This window comes from Meleagris gallopavo, chromosome 17 (assembly GCF_905368555.1).
Source record: "Meleagris gallopavo chromosome 17, MGAL_WU_HG_1.1, whole genome shotgun sequence".
NCBI classification, from domain to species: Eukaryota; Metazoa; Chordata; class Aves; order Galliformes; family Phasianidae; genus Meleagris; species Meleagris gallopavo.
The window spans coordinates 8,581,196-8,600,257 of NC_139420.1; the positions used below are offsets into that span (position 1 = coordinate 8,581,196).

Consider the following 19,062-nt stretch of genomic DNA (forward strand, 5'->3'; position numbering starts at 1 on the left):
GACTAAGGGAAAATATCAGCAAGGAGGGATGCTGAAACATTGCTGAGTCTGATTAACAGCCTCCAACACATCAGTTGGTCCAGTGGCTTAATGGTGGACATCATTTCAACAATACCTGCTAATAATGACAGAACACACACTATAAACCACAGCCTGCGAAACCTTGCTTACAATTTGTGCTTTTTTGTTGTTGTTGTTTTGCTGTTGTGACTTTTGTGCTTTTGTTTTAATTATTTTTGGTGGGTTTTTAAGACTGATGGGCTAAACAACTGATAAAAACTAGCCCTAGCCCATCAACTGATGCTGTACCTTATGCAGTACAGAAAGGAGAACTGTAATGAGGATTCTGAAGGAAACTGAGGCTTTGTACAGGGAGAAATGCTTCCAGGCTGCTCCACACATTTCAGAGCAGGCATAGCAGTGCTTAAGTGAAAATGTCAGAGCTGGAATACCAGCATCACTCAAGGTGTACGTCACTGAAGATCCACAGAACTGGGCTGAATACAGAACACGTGATTAAAAAAAACAAAAAACAACCAGGAGGTGTGCTCAGCTCCAACTAGAACACATTTATAAAAAGAAAAAAAATAAAAAAATAAATAAAAATTAAGTTTACTCCCTCACCCATAAAGGTGAGCAAGGAAAACAGGTCCAAGTTGTGCTTAAAATGGTAAAAGAAACTAAAAGAGGAGAAATTTCTGCAGAGATGATAGCTGTGTAAAATTGAAATATCACTTCAAATATTAATAACATCTATGGAATGTTATATTTGGAATATAAACACTGGATAAATGAGGCCATTAAAAAAGTTCACCAACAAGTTTGGATGGTACTCAAGAACTTGGAATCCCCTGATTTCCCACATCATCCTGTAGGGTCCAGCAATTATTATTAAGATAACAGGCAGAAAACAAATCCATCATCCAAGAATCTTAATGAATCCAGAGAAGCTGCATTAAATACAACGGAAGGAAACAATTAAAAGGGACTGGTCTCTGTTTCCAATTCCTCCAAGCATTATGAATGGTTATTAACTCTCAGATTGAAGAATTGTAATATTGGTCAGGCACCAATCTAAAAACTGGACAGATTCATTTAAACTGGAAAATTTAATCTTTTACACAGGGCTTTGAGAACATAACTGGCACTTTGAAATACGGTATAATGTTATTTCCCAAATGCTTTTAACTACTTGTGTTTTTCCAAAAAGCTCGGTGGCTATAATGAAATCAATCTTGCATTAAGCTCTTATTTCTCAAAGAACTGACAGTAAACAGAACATCGACCTAACATCTCTGACATAATTTCTCCTTTGTTACTGCTTTTATTAAGTAATTGGCTCTATTAAGATAATTCTACTGGAATCTAGTCCGGAATTTTTCTCAAGCCATTTCAGACCACAAAGTATTAAAGCAATTGGAAGGCATGCTTCCAGATAAATGAGGAATGAGCCTTTCTGGAGAGAGGTGAAGCAGGAGGAGTTCCAACAACGTTTAATACTCAGCAAAGGAGTGAAATCCTTCCAGTATTACAGATTTTCTGCAAAAAGCATTTCTAACACTTAAATGACAAGCCTGAGTCATAAGGTTATAGAAAGCACTTGCCAATCAGGAATGAAAATCAGAGTTATAAACTTTTAGAGACAAAGTATGAGCAAGAATAAAACATTTCAAATAATCAAACAGACCAAGTTCTATAGCCTGCCCTACAGCTGAGGCAAACGGGGGAACAAACAACGGTAAAGAAACACCCACAGCCAAAACATTTCAAGCATGACTCAAGCTCCTGTCAGAATGCAAAGAGTAGCAGCAGTCACCTCAAAATGAGTATCCTCTTGTGTGCATATAAGAAAAATGAGTAAGAAAATTCTTCCTGAAACTCTGATTCTACTTGTCTCCCCATCACATCACATTCTGCAGCTAAGAAAGCTATGGAAATGATGGTTCCTAACTTCCAGTTACAAACTAAGGACAAAGTTTCCCTAATTCTCTCTTCAGCGGATATATCCACATCTGTCTTCCATCTCCTCTGAATACTCCAATCTGAGCAGAAGAGCATCCTGCACAGCAGCTCCAGCCCTGCCCTGCACAGGGAACGAGGTTCCCACATCTTCACTCAGCGTGGCTCACAAATAAGCTAGGACATAAGCAAAATAAAAACATGTGTCTGTGTCTCTGTTATATTAGTTAATGAAATAAGTGGCCTGAGAAAGCATAATATGATTCTGTAGCATAATGTATGAAATCATTAAAAGGAGATTTGAGGTTTAACTTTACAGACCTTGGCAGGCTTTTTGCCATGGCATAAAATTACTACTAAAAAGCTTTTAAAAGCTTTTAAAGACGCACAGAAGAGAGCATCCATTAAAAAATATTAAGGTAAACTACTAAATAAGTGTTCCTGTTATGCTTTGGGAAGGTTTTCTAGAGTCTTCCCTAGTCTTTCTGTGGTATTAATCAGCATCAGCATTCCTTCAGTAGGAACAGTGCCTGGTAATGCCTCCTGTGTACAAAGCTGTGACAGCAGCACCTGAGCTGTGTTCTCTCCTCAACTTCTGTCCATCGCTCTTGGATAGGTTTGGCTCTCCCAGTGAGGACAGCAGTGTCTGTTTCCAGCCATGCCATACCACAGCTCTCCTTGGAAAGAAGTCTTTTTGACTGCACATGTCAATGGGAAGCAACGACTCCCCAGAGACAAGGAGACCCACTTCTTCCTACAGAAGGGCTCACCCACATTTAGAACTGGGGTTAGGTAGGAACAGCTGGGTCCACACCCAACAGACAGCTTCTTTTCGAGCAGGCAGGTCAGCTCACATTGGTGGAAAGGGAACTGCTGTAGCTCACCAACAACACAGTCCTTTCTGTGGTCCTGCTCTACCTTTTGCAGGCAGCAAAGCAAAGCACATCACCTCCTACCTGCAACCACGTATTTAAAGACTTTCCCCCTTCCCTTCTTATACAGCATTACTAAGCCAGTAACTAATACCAGGCTCAGCTTGTCACTGGGCTCGAGGTTCCAGACAGCACAAGCCAAAGTGCAAATCCTGAGGAAAAGGCTGTGATGTCCAAGCTGGTGGTAATTCCAAATTCCTGCTGAACTTAGTACCATGTCAGACAAATGTTACTTTCTTGCAATCAACAAAAACTGCCATCTGCTCCCCACTGAATCAGTCTGCACTGATTCCCAAATCGTGCATTAAAGCTGAGGCTGGGAGGATTTCAGGCAGTAGGTGACAATGTCCAAGTACTTCTGGAACAGTCCCAACCATGGCCTCCTCATTCCCAGCTCTTGAAAGGCAGTAAATAATAAATATAAACCATCAAGAGCCTGAAATATTGGCCATAAAAGTTTCTTTTTAGACCAAAGATATGTTATTTTATAATTTTGGCACAAAGAAAGACCATAAAAGGAGCAGTCATCCTCAAAAAACTGTAATAGCTTCAGATGTTAACATTTGAAGCATTTACAGAGATAAAGACAGCTCCATAATTTGCTCTAAATTTTGTCATAATTAAGTCTAACAAGTTGACATTTCTCTTGTATCAGAATCCAAATCAAACAGAAAAAGGAAGCATATCCTTCCTTAAGAATTTTTGGCAAAAGCATCACTGCTTAAACCAGGGAGAGAATTGTTCTGGCAGTCAGAGTTACTTCAATGAATCAACCAGACAGTGCCAGAGAAAGCCTGTGTATGCTGCAACCATTACGTCAGCACTAACAAAAGTGCTCTAAATTCAGCCTATGATAATCCATTTTTGGTTTATTGTAGCCACACAGGGACATCAGTGAGAAAAACTGGTACCATAACTGAACAACACACACACACTCACCTGAAGACCACTACACGTCTGTCCTGAGCAGCCCCTCTGTAACCTGTCCTCAATAGAAGCACAACCACTAACACCAAGAATAAGCTGTCAAATCTCTTGGCCTTGGGTAGAATCCTAAGCTTTTGCTTTTGTGCATGAAATTGAAGTGAAGAAAACGTGACGCATGTGCATGAGAAAAGATTAAAATAAATGTCATTTGACTGATGTGCACAGAATAGATGATCTTTTGATACACTGCTCATTTGTTCTTCCTATTCTTTCCCCTCTACAGGACAGAAAAAAGGAATACATTTTAACTAGGTATCATTCAGTTGTCAAGAAATCCTCCCCCTCCACCCTGCCATGTCAAATACTTCTCCAGGTTCACAGACAATGCTCTTTGCAAAGCAAATACTGGACTTTCTTTAAAAATGAAGTTTCCACTTCAAATACAATGTGTATTTACAACTACAGATATACCTCAGCATTTTCCTATTACATAGTCCACTAACAGCAATAAAAGTCTAAGACTGAGCTAAAGCCCTATTTCTTATATAATTTACCCCAAATACCTTAATTTGATCTCCCAGCAATTCCCACTGGAAAGCCAAACTCATACTCACTTATGCAGCCAGTTTCAATGTGTAAGTTACAAGAAACCAAGAAAAAACTGAACCCTAACACATTCATTAAATATAATGCACAGACTCTTCAATAGTGTTAGTCTATAAATAATTTTATACCTTCCTGATCAAACAACACATCTTCAATAAGAGCTCTAATCAGGCGTACCCACATCGCAATCATTTCAGATGTTAATTATCCCATTGTGAGCAACTGCAGTAGCATCATCAAATGTTGTACATCACTGGGGTATTAAAATGCAAAAATTCAAGTTCAGTAGAACTCTATTATTTATTGCTGCCATGAAGATAAGTTTATTTTTATTAGATTATAACTATTATGTTTTTAAGATTTTTTTTTTAGGAGACAAAAGTTAGGCAGCATTGAAATAATTAGAGGACAGGTGCTTTAAGGCTACATTACAGGTGTCTTTCAGTGCATCTGTTATTAGAAAGCATGGAAAGCTTCAAGAAAACTAAAAACACAGCTATATATGTTGGTCTATCCTTGCAGCTAACTTGTGGCAATTGCTTTTTGGTGCTAGACCTCTGAAGTTAATACTTTCTCAGAATGCTGACAAAAATGGAAAATATATTGAAAAAAAATGGGTAAAGGATGTGTGTTCTTAACAAGAAACATGCACGCTCACATCCTTTTTTGGACTTTTATTAGTTATGTACTTAAAATGAAAGTAGCAGTACTTCAGCTAGGCTAAATGCTCTGTAACAGCTGGATAGGACTGCGTTATGCTTTGAAGATATCTGGAATTTATGACAGTCTTATGACACTGCACATATTTTAGAGAAGCCAGGAAAATGTAGTACTTGGCACAGAACTCTGAATTAGTGTGTCAGACCCTGAACCAAGCTGACACATGGTCAAATGTGACACATGGTTTGTTTGTTGTTAGTTTTCAGCACAAAATATCGTGCTGAAAACTGATGGAGACTCATTCAGCCTTTAGCCAAATCCTCCAAAAAAAAAAAAAAAAGTCCACAACTCATCTTAAGAGACCAGATCTCCTCTTTCATGGCGTAAGGATCTTTTGAGTCCTGAAATCAACTCACACTAACTGCAGTGAATGCAATGCTACCTAGACTGAACAGCCTCTAGATGAAAGTTAATAAAGAACCTGCTTGCTGCTAGCTCTGCAGTGACCTTCTGCAGATTGCCATTCCCAAAGCAAAGCTTCAAGGAGAAGTTCTGCCTGCAAATAGCATTCAGACAGTATGTCTGTTAAAGGGAATAATATAAGAGAAAATGCCATGCAGTTTCTTGTTTCAATAACAATTTCTTATTTTCACTGGCTGTTTTGGCCTTTGTTTTTTATTCAGGTACTCCTGAAAAGAATACCAGGTTTGGCGATGCAGTTAAGTATTGTTTCGTGACTAAAATATTTCTGTTCATTTATTTCCTTCCACATTTGCTTAAATAAAACAAGAAAATTGCACAATGAAGTAATTTATTAACAGTTGTTAGAGTCGGTATTAGTTTTTTGTAATGCATTCATAGAAGAGAGAGATGTAAGATTGCTTTAAAAAATATACTGCGTGGTATTACATGTTTGTCAGAAGGGAAAAGAACAGTTTGACAAATTCCTGTGAATGTGTATGAAGAGTTCTAAATAAAATCCTCCCATCATAATGGGCTGAAATTAGCGCTTCACAATGCCATAGTCTTTGAATTGTGTAGCACTCACAACATTTCAAGCTTCTAAAAGAGACAGATAAGACTCTTAATCAAAAGCTTGAAAGTAATTTCCTGGGGGGATAGAAGAGCAGAAGTAATTCTTCTTCCACTTTATTTCAGCAGACAAAAAAAAAAAAATTAAACAGTACTATATTCTCCATGAGCATCTTATGGATACAGGAAACCTTCTGTCTGTGAAGCAGTACAGACCTTGGTTGTGTTTTTTTCCCCCATTTAGTATTTTTAAATGGAATAAAAATGGAATAAAGTGCAGCTCAAGAGCTACAGCTGGCCTTCACAGAGAATAATTTTTAATCATATGCTGCTGCTTATTAATAACAATAAACCAACCACATCATTGTTTTTAACATTTTAAGTAACTGGCAGCTCATCCATAACTCTGTACATTAAAAACTTTTTTTTAATTAAAACTCATATCTGGTTATTTGTTCAATTTCTACTCATTGTTTCTTCAACTGTTTCCCAATCTGCAGTGCACAACAGGATGCCTGGAATGAGAGCTAAAACATCACTCTGAAACAAAGCTTAAACTCATGTGCATGGTTCCACCTCCATTGGTGAAATATGAACAGTTGGAATAATTCCTCAAATATTTTAAATACATGCTTGTACAGAAAGCTACATCTGTGAGAGTCTCCAGATGAGGTGAAGAAAAGAAAACCAAGTGTCTGTACTTGGCAACTAATGAAGATGTGAACACAACTTTCCCTGGTGGCAAAGACACACTTAATAAATATTGGCTTTCAGAGCAGAGTTTACTTGCATATCAGTAATTTTACGAGATTGGCATTCGAAGTAAATTGCTATGATATTAGTAAGATAAGATGGACATATGGACAGGGATATTCAGTCGCCTGTGCTCTGCTCGGCTAACGTGGCAGCTCAGACAGAAGCTGGCTGGCAGTCAGCTTGCAGGTAGCTCTAAAAGCATGGGCTGGCTCCTGCCCAGGTGGCGAGCCAAACAAAAGCAAGTAGTGGTACAGGAGAAAGGTAGAATTTACACAGATGGGAAATGCTGGGGATAGAAGGGATTGTCACAGAGTAAAGGACACTAGGAGGAGCTGGAGGTGTGAAAAGGTACCCTGGCAATATCTGGGGGGGAGCAGGAGGAGTGCTAGAGTGCCCGAAAGAATGAATGAGGAAGGGAGATGTGCATCAGAACAAGGAACATTACTTTTGAAACCACATAGTTTTAACCCAAAAATAAAAACCACTGAAGGCTCTTCTTTCTATAACAAGGTCCTTACTGTGGTACTGATAATGGTTTTGAGACATCAAAAAGCTAGATAAGCACTATTCACTACGAATGCAATGTTAGACACGTTCTTATCATCACACCACTTACACTGCATACATCCAAAACTGAAATTCAGGAGATGCTGAAAATAATTGAATTCTATACAACAGATGTGGAAAAAAATGAGTGTGCTTAAAGCAGAAGACATTCTTGTCCAAAAACTAACTCCCTATAGCCTCGTGATTTTATTCTACTACTCCAAGAGAAGGCATCCATTGGTTATACAGATGCTATGGTTTCCAGCAGTAACATAATCAGAGAACTTACTTGAACTTGCTGAAGCAAGTATAGTAACCCTCAAAAATTATTTTTCTACTAGTGTCTATAAAACTCAAGAAGAGTAATTTGAAGCAGCAATCAATTTAAGCAGAAGAAAGCTCTTTTACATTTTGCTTGTATGTGCACACAACTGTAGAGTGAAAAAAATCAGCATGCTTTCTATTACTTTTCCTAACCAGGTGTTAAATTTATGGATACCTCACTTCAAGGCACTTTGAGAAAATACTTCTGTATTTTGTTTTACAGGATTTGTAAAGAAATATAACATCCTGCCTTTTTTAAAATGTAGGGAAGGAGAAAGGCTCTGTCCACAAAGCAGTTTATCCTCAGAAATAGCACAGTTTAGCACTAGACGTGCCACAGGAAGAGGGGGGAGGGATTATAGCACAAGCCTCTCCATTGTACTGAAAGAAGACTTTTCCTATGGATGGGCCATCATCCTGTTATGTGGCTCTGAACTTCCTCCTGCATTGTGAGCCTCAAGTCATGGAAAGAGTAAAGTTCTTAAACTGAGGATTGTGTTGGGAATTCCAAAAACTTTCAATGCAAGTTAACCAAACAAATATATCACGGTCAGATTGTTAACATCCTGGTTTAGTTTGTTGAAGTCACTATTCTTTTGAAAAAATAATGTAATCAGGAGAACTCTGGATAGATATCTTCCTACTCCTTCCAGATTCTGATATCATTCACACCAACTGCAAAAACCACAATAGAAAGCTAAGTACAAAATGCAAGAGAACACATTTGTCTAAAATCCAAGGAATCTTACCATATCTGCATTTGGGAAACATTAATTTAAAATTTAAAATGCTAAAGTTTCAGCTTCAAAAGTGCAATCTGCAAAAGGCTGCTGTAAAGTGCCTCAATAGGAGGTCACCTGCCCCCTTAAGAAAAAAAACATTAACAACATGGAGCAAAGTGACTAAGGAGCTATTAATGTTAGGTTAGAACTTGTAGCACGTGTTCCAAGAAGAGAGTACAGTACATACCAGTGCCATTGCAATCTATGCAGTCAACTGTGGAGGAGCCTGGCTTATGCCACTGGCAGAGTCTAATTTGTTGCAGCTACAAGTATGCCATGTTAAAACAGCTCTACAATTACCTGATATCCTTCTGTTTTTTTCTGGCACCATTTCAGCAAGGCATTTCTCTTCGATCCTCCATATTCTCTTGCAAGGGCAGACAAAGGATCTTTCCTCTCTTCCCTAGGAATGAGGGAGAAGTGCAACTTATAACTAATTATTTTTCTTTCACAACAGATATACATATTAGAAAAGCTAAAAAAAAAAAAAAAAAAAAAAAAAAAAGCACATCATGAATTATTGTGACTGAAAGTAGTAAGGTGCAGCATTAGTAAGAAAAAGAATACAGAGAGATACCTGCCAGACTTAAGAGTTACTTTGGTGAAATACTTTCATTAGCAAACCATGTGTGTTTTTCCCCCTTAAACTAAACTTCTTCTAGGTATTTCAATCTTAATGATATTATTTCCTAACAGTTTGGAAAGTAAACTCACAATATTGTAAGTTCCAGCTTGAACCATTAAGCTAACTCAAGTGACTTTATTTTGTATTTTGAAAGAGAATAAACTGATGTTATCACTTCTGCACCTCATGGCTGATTACAAGTGTCACCTTGAAGCAACAAGTTTGTATATTAGCCACATGTCATTACTAACAGAACATTTGCCTGGGATCTGGAGTTCTCAAAAAAGACGGGGGAGATCTACTTTGTTGATCTGCTACCTGATATACTGGAACAATAATGATTCACCCTTTTTAAAACATCAAAGTTCAATTCCCAATAAAAGCCATCTGTAGTGAAGATATTGATGAAAAGACTGCTGTTATGCAACTTAGTTACTGGATGCAAAGTGTGTGAGCAGTTGCCCTTGTTTTTCACAGAACCACAGAATGTGTGAGGTTTGAAGGGACCTCTGGGTCCACATGGCACGACTTGTGCTGAGGCAGGACCATCCACAGCAAGGTGCCCAGGCTTATGTCCAGGTTGCTTCTGAAGATCTCCAAGGAGGAGACTCCACAGCCCCTCTGGGCAGCCTGGGCATTTGCTACGTTACCTGCACAGCATGAAGTGCTTCCTGATGGCCGGACAGAACCTCCCTGACAGACAGTTCCCCCTGAACCTCCTCTTCTCCAGTCTGAACAGTTTTAACTATCTTGGCACTGATAGTTTTGTGTCATCTTCAAACTGACCGAAGGGTGCACTCTGCTCCATCACCCAGATGGTTAATGAACACAGCTAACAGAACCAGATGCAGTACAGAATTCTGAGGTATGCTGTGAGCAAATGGCTTCCAGTCAGACTTGACACCACTAAACTGCTCACCAAGCCCATACAGAACAACCTGGCTATGAGGATCCTATGGGGACACAGGCATATACAGACATAAGCATCAATGGCCTTACTCAAGTCCACCTCAGGAGAGGTCAAAGGAGGTCACCAAAACAAGTAACAATGGGGCTGCATATTCCATCTACAATCAAGATCATGCAACACTACAAGAGCTTCAGCACAGAGGTTTGGGACAGTCTATTAGAACTCAAATTTAAAGCTCCCTCTCTTTACATTAAACCATACTGTTTAGCTGTAAGTGAGCTGTACAGCCTGTCTTCAGATTCCAGTAAATGCACATGGTTTATATTGAGTCCTCACAGTTAAGAAAACATCGCTGAAAGAAATAAAGTAGTGTAAGTTGTATGGAGACAATGAGAAATAGTATGACAGATAAATCTTACAAGTTAGTATATTAGGTCAACTGAGTTCCTACCCAAAATAAGCCAATGAAGGTTCAGCTAGAACAGGGAACAGTAAACTGCAAATGTTTGTTTTAGTGCTTATTTTACCACAGCGTTCAGAAAAAGGTAGGGGAGAAAAACCTCTATCCCACAACCACCACAAGTCCAGCAGCAGTGTTAGGAGGAGTGGTCCCAGAAGTCCATCTCTCACTGCACACACACTGCTGCAGACTGCAGTGCTGCTCCTGTTGGAGAGCTGGGCCTTTCAGTCAGTGCTCAGGCAGCACAGCATCACAACTGTACAATCACACCATGAAATGACACATCATCTGCCACGGTCTGCAGGCTATCATCAGTGCAAGTTTATGTTATCAGTTCACAGTTCGCACACAAGTCTTTGAATCTTTTTTACTGCTGAGCTTACCTGGTCTAAATTTTGGTGCTAACACACACATTATTCACTGCTGCTGGTAAAGTAACCATAGATCCAAACTCAACTTACTTTCTGAAAGGAGAGCAGCAGCGAGGCATGTTTCAACTCATTTCAGAGAAACATTTTTATTATCACCCACAGTTGTAAATAGCTTCACAATTTCATAATGTAATTATTACAGACTGCAACGTCTCTGAAGGCTAAGGATATTATATTACTGCTGTACAAAAACTGTCAGTTCTGTGTTAAACAGACCTGAGGAAATAATTGAGTCTCTGTCTGCCAGTTTCCCAATGTAAGAAGCAGGGCTATGAACACACTTTACTTGCATAACATGAGGCATAAATACTTTGAACTCCTTTAACTGATAACATTGATAAATTTAAACATTTTCCTATCTGTCAAGACTTTTGTTTTTTTATCATGCTAACAAAAGGTGTGCCTGGCCAGTGTTACCTAGACTTGCATTATGATTTCACGTGTGGTACAAACAACCCAGGCCCATTGACTCCTGGCTATTCTGAAGGGTTGGCAGTGTCTGGAATTAAGACCTAGTTGTGCTGCTTTTCTTCAGCTGTGATTACTAAAGCAGAAGTTTATCATGTGTTCTCCCCAGGACCAAATCACTCTGAAAGGCTTGCTCAGCATGCTGGAGCTCATTTCTTAGACTTAGCTTTACAGTATTTTGAGCAGATGTGATATTATTTAGCAACATTATTTAGTTTGATTTTCTAGTGTAGCACGTAGTTCTGTTATTGAGCCCAGAAGCTCTAAAAACTATACTGAGCTGCAGCGAGGTTATGAAGATTGTTTTCAAGGAGAGGCAGTAAAATCTGCTATCTTCCTACCAACATTATATTCTAGATACCTGCAGACAGCTGCAAAATTAAAATCTTAGTTTATCACAAAAAAGGGTTTTTACCTTATTCGACTTCTGGTTGTAGGGGTGACTGATGCTGTAGGGGAGGATGAGAGGGACAGCTGTGGTGAGGTGGTACCCATTGCCATAAGAGATGCTGGAGATGCTCCATCGGGTGCACTGATATCCCGTTTGATTTCTTCACTACTTCTTCGAGACACTATGTGGTAAAAAATGTCCACGTATTTAACATTTCCAACATTAAATCCACTACTTCAGAAACCACGAATGGAAATCCATACGTGATACTAGGTTTTAACATTTACTTCACATTTCCTATTTAAGTACCACCAAGGATTTAGAGATCAACATTAATGATAAAATTTGTATTTGAAAGCAAACAAAATTTGATGAATGCATCTAACAGCATATCTGGGAGAAGAAAAGAACTGCACTGGGAGAAGGACAACGTGTTTCTCTGCCTCTTTATCTCTGTGTAAAGAAAAAAACCTACATTTAAGCAGTAAAGCGTAACAGCCAGCTACAGTTTCTTGGAACATATACTTCCAAGCCAAAATTACTTCTAACACAAGGAAAGGATGACACAGAAGCTATCTGTTACGTGCAACAATAAGGACCTAGAAAAGCAATTAAAAATCTGTTCAGTTTCACTTGATGTGATAGATATTATTTTTTAACCACCAGACTTATTTTTCATTGTTTGATTTTTCAGTTGTGTGTGAGGAAAGCTACTTCAAAAATCCAATCTATTGATAAAATCTTAATGGTGCGAACATAAAAGGTCTCTCTTGAAAAAGTAAGACAGATCTGGAAGTATGTGATTGAAATAAGAGTTCCTAATTTTATTTGTCATCTAGAAAACGTGGTATTACCCGAAATAGATTTGGCACTTTCCATTGCAGGAACTCTTGGCAAAGACGCTGGTCTGCTGGTAGAAGACGTTCTCAACAAATGTTCTGCAGAAAGAAAATGAAGACAGAACACTATTTTCAAAGATGCCAGTTAAGCACAAGAGGTTAGGTGCGCGTTATGAATACTGCCTACCAGTGCCTGAGTCTGGCTGTTTTACTGAGAGCAATATATCCTCTTCTATATGAAAGAGAAGGCCTAAAATTTGCACATTACCAATATAGTTCACTCATATATTATGATACATTCTTAATCCTTTTACATTATGGCCTCTCTTACACATGCAGCTGCCCTGGGCTACTGTAAGGGAATTGTTAAACCAGAAGTCCAAGCAAGGAATCCCCACTTAGAATCCAGAAAAAAAACGCTTGATGTGTCACTCACAATGTGGATTGGCAAAGCACATTGTTTTGTCTGTTATGTGAACTCATTTTGTTGTTTTTGTTAGTTTGGTTGATTTTTTGTTAGTTTTTTAAACAAAATCTTGCTTTCTTGTCTCCCCATGCAGTGAGATCCAAGAGGTACCTTAACAAACCATAGGGAAGATCCGCCCTGAGTGAAATCCACCGCCACTGAGTGAAATCAAACTGAACAAAACTAACTTTATGAAGCATTTAATCAGGAGTAGCAAGCTTTTAGTTAACTACCCTCCTAAATAAGTATTCCTTCAGCTAACACCTTAAACTGTATGCAAATGTTTACATATTCCTGTTGCTGCAGAAATACACAAGGCAGTAGTTTGAGTACAAAAATCATGAAAAGGATGAATTAGGATTCAAAATAAAATGCTAAGCCCATTTCAATAGTTGACCAAAGAAGCATACATTGCTAATAAAGATACTTTAAAACTATATACAGTTATCAACAGGAATTCTGTCTGGCATATTCTCTGTTGGAATGTAGCCTTGCTCCTGTGTTGACTGTAATGAAAACGCAAAAACTACATAAAGCATACCACTCACTTTGTGGTCAAGCTTGTGTCTACTTATGAACTCTGTAACAATTAAAGAATCCTCAACTATCTTCTTGGAAAGGCATTTCAATATTTCTAAAAATATCAAAGTTTCTAAAATTAAAACTCCAGCTGCATCGAGCAAAACCTCAACATGCATTGAACAAAAGCAAGAAGGAAATCTGGCACATACAGACCATTACAAAATGTTACACGCACAAAAAGTACCCTTTATAAAGCATCAGACCTCAGGAATACCAAATTGAGAGGAAATATTCAGTCTGGAGTCATATGGGTATTATCTCGAGAAACATCTATAAAAAAAGCCTAAAACAGGCATAAATCAGAGAGCTACGCCCAACACATGATAGCCATTCATTCTCACAGGAAGAGCACATTGTGAGCAGTGCTTTTAGAGACAAAACAAAGTTCACAGAACAGGGAATTATTGGAAAACAGATAAATCAACACTCAATTTAATTCCACTCAATTTTTCATCTGGCTCCTGAAGATTCAATATTTATTAAGTTTATATTTTGTTATTCACATGCAATACAATGCCAAGTATCACCCCAGTTTCTGTTTGGAAAAAAAACCCAAACACAATACATCATATGGCCCCAGAGGTGAAAACAGCAGCACAAAATCATCCTGCATGTCTCACATCTTGATTTTGCAAGTGATCATAGTTTATGCACACATGAAAAACAGATTCATGCCCAGTTATCTGGATAAAAACGTGGTTTTGTTGAAGATTCACTGTGTTTGATGAAACAAGTAATAATACCTGTTTCTTATTTTACATTTAAAATATAATAAAGTCAAAATAGTTTGCTTTAGCACTGTATAATACAATAACGCTTTAGATAGTAAACACTGTAAGATATAGAAAAGTAGCACTGCTAAATAAGTGTAAACGAACTCGAGTGACACACTGTGTTAGTCAGCACGGGTTCATGAAAGGCAGGTTGTGCTTGACCAACCTTATCTCCTTCTATGACTGGGTGACCAACTGGTAGATGAGGGAAGGGCTGTTGATGTAGTCTACTTAGACTTCAGCAAAGCCTTTGACACAGTCTCTCACAGGCTTCTTCTGGGGAAACTGGCCGCCCATGGCCTGAACAGGTATACACTTCTTTGGGTAAGATACTGGCTAGAGGGCCTTGCCCAACAGGTAGTGGTTAATGGAGTGAAGTCCAGCTGGTGACCCATTACAAGTGGTATCCCCCAGGGGTCGGTACCGGGGCCGATCTTGTTTAATGTATTTATTGATGATCTAGATGAGGGGATTGAGTGCACCCTCAGTAAGTTTGCAGATGACACCAAGCTGGGAGGTGGTGTTGATCTGCCTGAGGGTAGGGAGGCCCTACAGAGGGATCCAGACAAGCTGGATCGCTGGGTTGAGATGAATGGGATGAGGTTCAACAAGGCCAAGTGTCGGGTCCTGCACTTTGGCTGCAACAACCCCATGCAGCGTTATGCGCCTGGGGATGAGTGGCTGGATGATTGTGAAGAGGAAAGGGACCTGGGGATGCTGGTTGATGCTTGGCTGAACATGAGCCGACAGTGTGCCCAGGTGGCCAAGAGGGCCAACGGCATCCTAGCCTGCATTAGAAATAGTGCGGCCAGCAGGAGCAGGGAGGTGATCATCCCCCTCTACTCAGCACCGGTGAGGCCGCACCTCGAGTATTGTGTTCAGTTTTGGGCCCCTCACTACAGGAAAGACATTGAGGCCCTGGAGCTTGTCCAGAGAAAGGCAACAAAACTGGTGAGGGGTCTGGAGCACAAATCTATGATGAGCGGCTGAGGGAGCTGGGATTGTTTAGTCTGGAGAAGAGGAGGCTCAGGGCAGACCTCATTGCACTCTACAACTTCCTGAAGGGAGGTTGTGGTGAAGAGGGGTTTGGCCTCTTCTCCCAGGCAACGAACAGGACCCGAGGAAATGGCCACAAGTTGTACCAGAGGAGGTTTAGGTTAGACATGAGGAAATACTTTTTCTCCCAGAGAGTGGTCAGGCACTGGAATGGCTGCCCAGGGAGGTGGTGGAGTCGCCATCCCTGGCAATGTTCAAGAGGTGTCTGGATGAGGAACTGCAAGATATGGTTTAGTAGCTTATGGTAGCAGTGGTAGTGAGAAGACAGTTGGACTGGATGATCTTGTAGGTCGTTTCCAACCTTGTGATTCTATAATTCAATGATTCTATGATTGATTACCTTGAACAGGGATTTCAGCATAGCTTGGTCTTTTGTCTGTCAGTGTAGCAAGGGGTTTAGAAGCAGAGATTGGTCCGCTTATAGAATGCCTCTGAAACAGAAAACACAATGTGTCAAACATAGTTTGGTATATACAAACCGAGTAGAACAGAATAAAAGATACAAAACACAACTTCTAAACATGCTTTCAAGAGGGGGAAAAATGAAGTGCTTTTTTTCAGGTGTTTATCCTGAACTCAGTTTCAACCTTTCAGAGAAGCTTAAATGAGCCTTATCTTCATGAGATAATAAAGCTCTGATGTTTCTCGCCAAATCATGTAGTCAAGATAGATAAATCCAAAACTGTGATAGAAAAGTTCACAGTATCTATACACTGCAGCATTCTACAGCATAAGCAGGATTACAGGGCTACTTATCTAACATTTGGAGTCTAACTAATATTATGCTTTTGTGCTAGAAATCAAATGGAGAGCAAAGAGCTGCCAATAGCTAAGAATCCAAGTACAAAATACAGTATGAAGAATTTTATCACTTTATATATCAAAAGTCTTGTATGTACGCAACAAAGATTATTCCTTTAAACATGTAAATGAAAGTGACTGTAAACATGAGCCACACACAGCTCTCCCTATAACAGCTTCCCATGAGAATTGGTATTTCAGGTTGGTTTTTTTTTTTTTTTTAAATAATAAAACATTGCATTACGATGACAGCCTCTTTGTTTCTAATAAAGCTATAAATAAAGGAAATGATAACAACAGTAAAGTGATGAGGCTGGATAACATCACGTCATTTGGCCAGCTTTGGGACTGTCACTACGAAGGCAGAGCAGTACAGAGCTCGGCCAGGAAAGGCAGGTACACACAGAGCAGGCACACTGCTGGGTCACTGCAATGCTTTATCACATTCTCAGCTTCCAGGTATCACTGAAAAACAAACATCCTTTACGGATATTGGCAGAAAATGACCACATTACTCAACTGATAGCTTGCTATATCTTGATCCTGTCTCCTCGTTATAAAACAAAATGTTTGTTTTTCTGCTTTTTACTCCTATTGGCACTGCAGACTGAGCTTAACTTTGCTGTTGCTAGTTCCTTGTTAAATATCTTACTGTTACAACCATCAGTAGTAACATACTGACTCAGGAAATGAGAGGAAAATGAACCAACTAATATGTTCATACATCAAGTTCTGCCTGGCAATCCTCTGGCAGTAATAGTGCACAAGTGTCTCATGAAGAATTACTTTTCCTGAAGCATTTTACAAGTATTAGAAACATTTCTGCTCAAGTGAGCTTCTGTTGAAGCTGCAGATGAATCATTCACCATTTCACTTACATTTGATGCACAGTGAAACACGTATGGATCCTAGCAATTCCTTGATAAACAGACTTTGTTTTCCTCCAACTAGAAATGTACTCAAATTTGTTTAACTGCTAAACAACAATTTCACTTAACACTAGTGATCAAATTCCTCAACACTAAATGAAACAAGATCCAAAGTTTTTAGGAATCACATGCTTTTTGAGGCTACTCATGGAGACTTCCAATGGGACAGAAATTACTCAAGATGCTTTACAATCTGTTCTCCTGGTTTTCATTCACCCCACGCTGAGGTCTAGCAAAGTACTTCAGATGAGGTGCAATGAAGAAAATTGTTCACTTAAGATGTTTTTATGTAGTAGTCTCTGTATAATGTAATTACAGTAAGAGATAAAATTAGGGTTATTAAGATCATCACCAGTTACTTTCCCACAGCCATTCCTGGCCTCTGCTAGCTGCCTGTTACTCTCTTCTTTTCCTTTTGTAAGAAGAGTTAGCAGCCCCTGAAGAAGAAAATGCACACAAGACAGAAAAAAGAACAAACATCTGACACTTCAAATTTGAGGTAGAACTATGGCAAGAAGAACAAATCCCTTCAACTATTTTGCTTCAGACGCTTAATTGGTGCAATCTGCTGTTAGCTGTGACAGAAAGGTGACCTTCAGCTACTATCCAGGTATCTATTTCTGACCACTCTGCACCTCAATATGTACTTAAATGAGTACCTCAATAAGATGTTATGCCAAATTCAAAGTAAGCACAGCTCTTTGCACACTAAGTAGTTACATTGTGGAAGTTTGACACTGAATAGCCTGGAGCCTGAAAGCTTCTTGCATGCTCAAAACAGAACTGGACATTCACTGGTGAGCAGGGAATCTGAAACCACATCTGCTTCTTTCAACTACAAAACTGAAAAAGAAAGTACTTGGGGAAACCAGCAGTTATAATTCTCCATCCTTATAAACCTTCCTAGGAAACTGCTTTGCCACTTGTGGGTTAAGTTTTGCTGTGTTTTACATTCTGAAAAGCAATGTGTTTATGTATGTTTTTCCCAACTGTTTTGCAATATTGTTAAGGTCTGGTATACAACCACTAAGCTTTACTATGGGCTCAGACCCAAAGCTAGAAAGGGGTTTTTGGCTGGTTGTTTTCCATTTCTCAGTAAGTGCCAACTCTAGTATTTCCTGTGACAGCTTTTAAAAGTATCTGATAATAAGCACTGCAATAGTCATATAGAGAACAACCCTTCCACCTTTACTCAAGATCTTAAACCATAGATTAGTTCTGTAAGGTGAGAGATTCTATAGATCAACTCATACAGCAACCACTTATAAAAAGACTGCTTTGCAATTGCAAGAGAGCAAAAAAACAAAAAACACAAAAATTTCCCCTCCTTACAAGAGAACAGAAATAAACAGAATAGAAAGGAAGACCAACAAAAACAAAGCACCTACCACAGAAAGTCACATTTAAATACTTTAGAAAGTTGTCATCAAGAGTGACAGATCTCAAAAAGAAATCATTCAAGTAATACACTGAAGACAACAGGAGGATTAATGACATTAAAAGCATAACGTGTAACAATTCTTTGGGTTTTTTTTGAGAATCTGGAGCAATCTTGGTCCTTAAGTTTGTTTGCTTTTGCTGAAATCTCTTCAAGCAGCTAGTGTGACCATAAAAACAGCAGCCATCTATCAAGCTGAGAATTAATGTATTGATGATACATCCTTTAGTGTAGTGTTGTCTCCTTTACCTAGACTCCTATAGCAGCTGAACACATGGACAAAGCTTCAAAGGAGACACAACAGAACACATAGTACAGTCAGCAACTGGACAAAACTCTCAGCCAGTACAAAATGAACAAAGATAATCA

At 39.0% G+C, this 19,062-nt stretch overlaps 1 protein-coding gene across 1 annotated transcript in view; it reads right to left on the reverse strand.

Annotated features, from left to right (window-relative positions):
- Window positions 1-19,062, reverse strand: part of SPECC1L (sperm antigen with calponin homology and coiled-coil domains 1 like) — a 59,757-nt gene that overhangs the window by 12,451 nt on the left and 28,244 nt on the right. The window contains exons 10-13 of the mRNA XM_085238209.1: window positions 15,866-15,956; window positions 12,664-12,747; window positions 11,834-11,990; window positions 8,825-8,927 (exon numbers count right to left, since the gene is read on the reverse strand). Of these exons, the coding sequence (XP_085094335.1) occupies window positions 8,825-8,927; window positions 11,834-11,990; window positions 12,664-12,747; window positions 15,866-15,956 (435 nt within the window). The remainder of the gene's footprint in view (window positions 1-8,824; window positions 8,928-11,833; window positions 11,991-12,663; window positions 12,748-15,865; window positions 15,957-19,062) is intronic.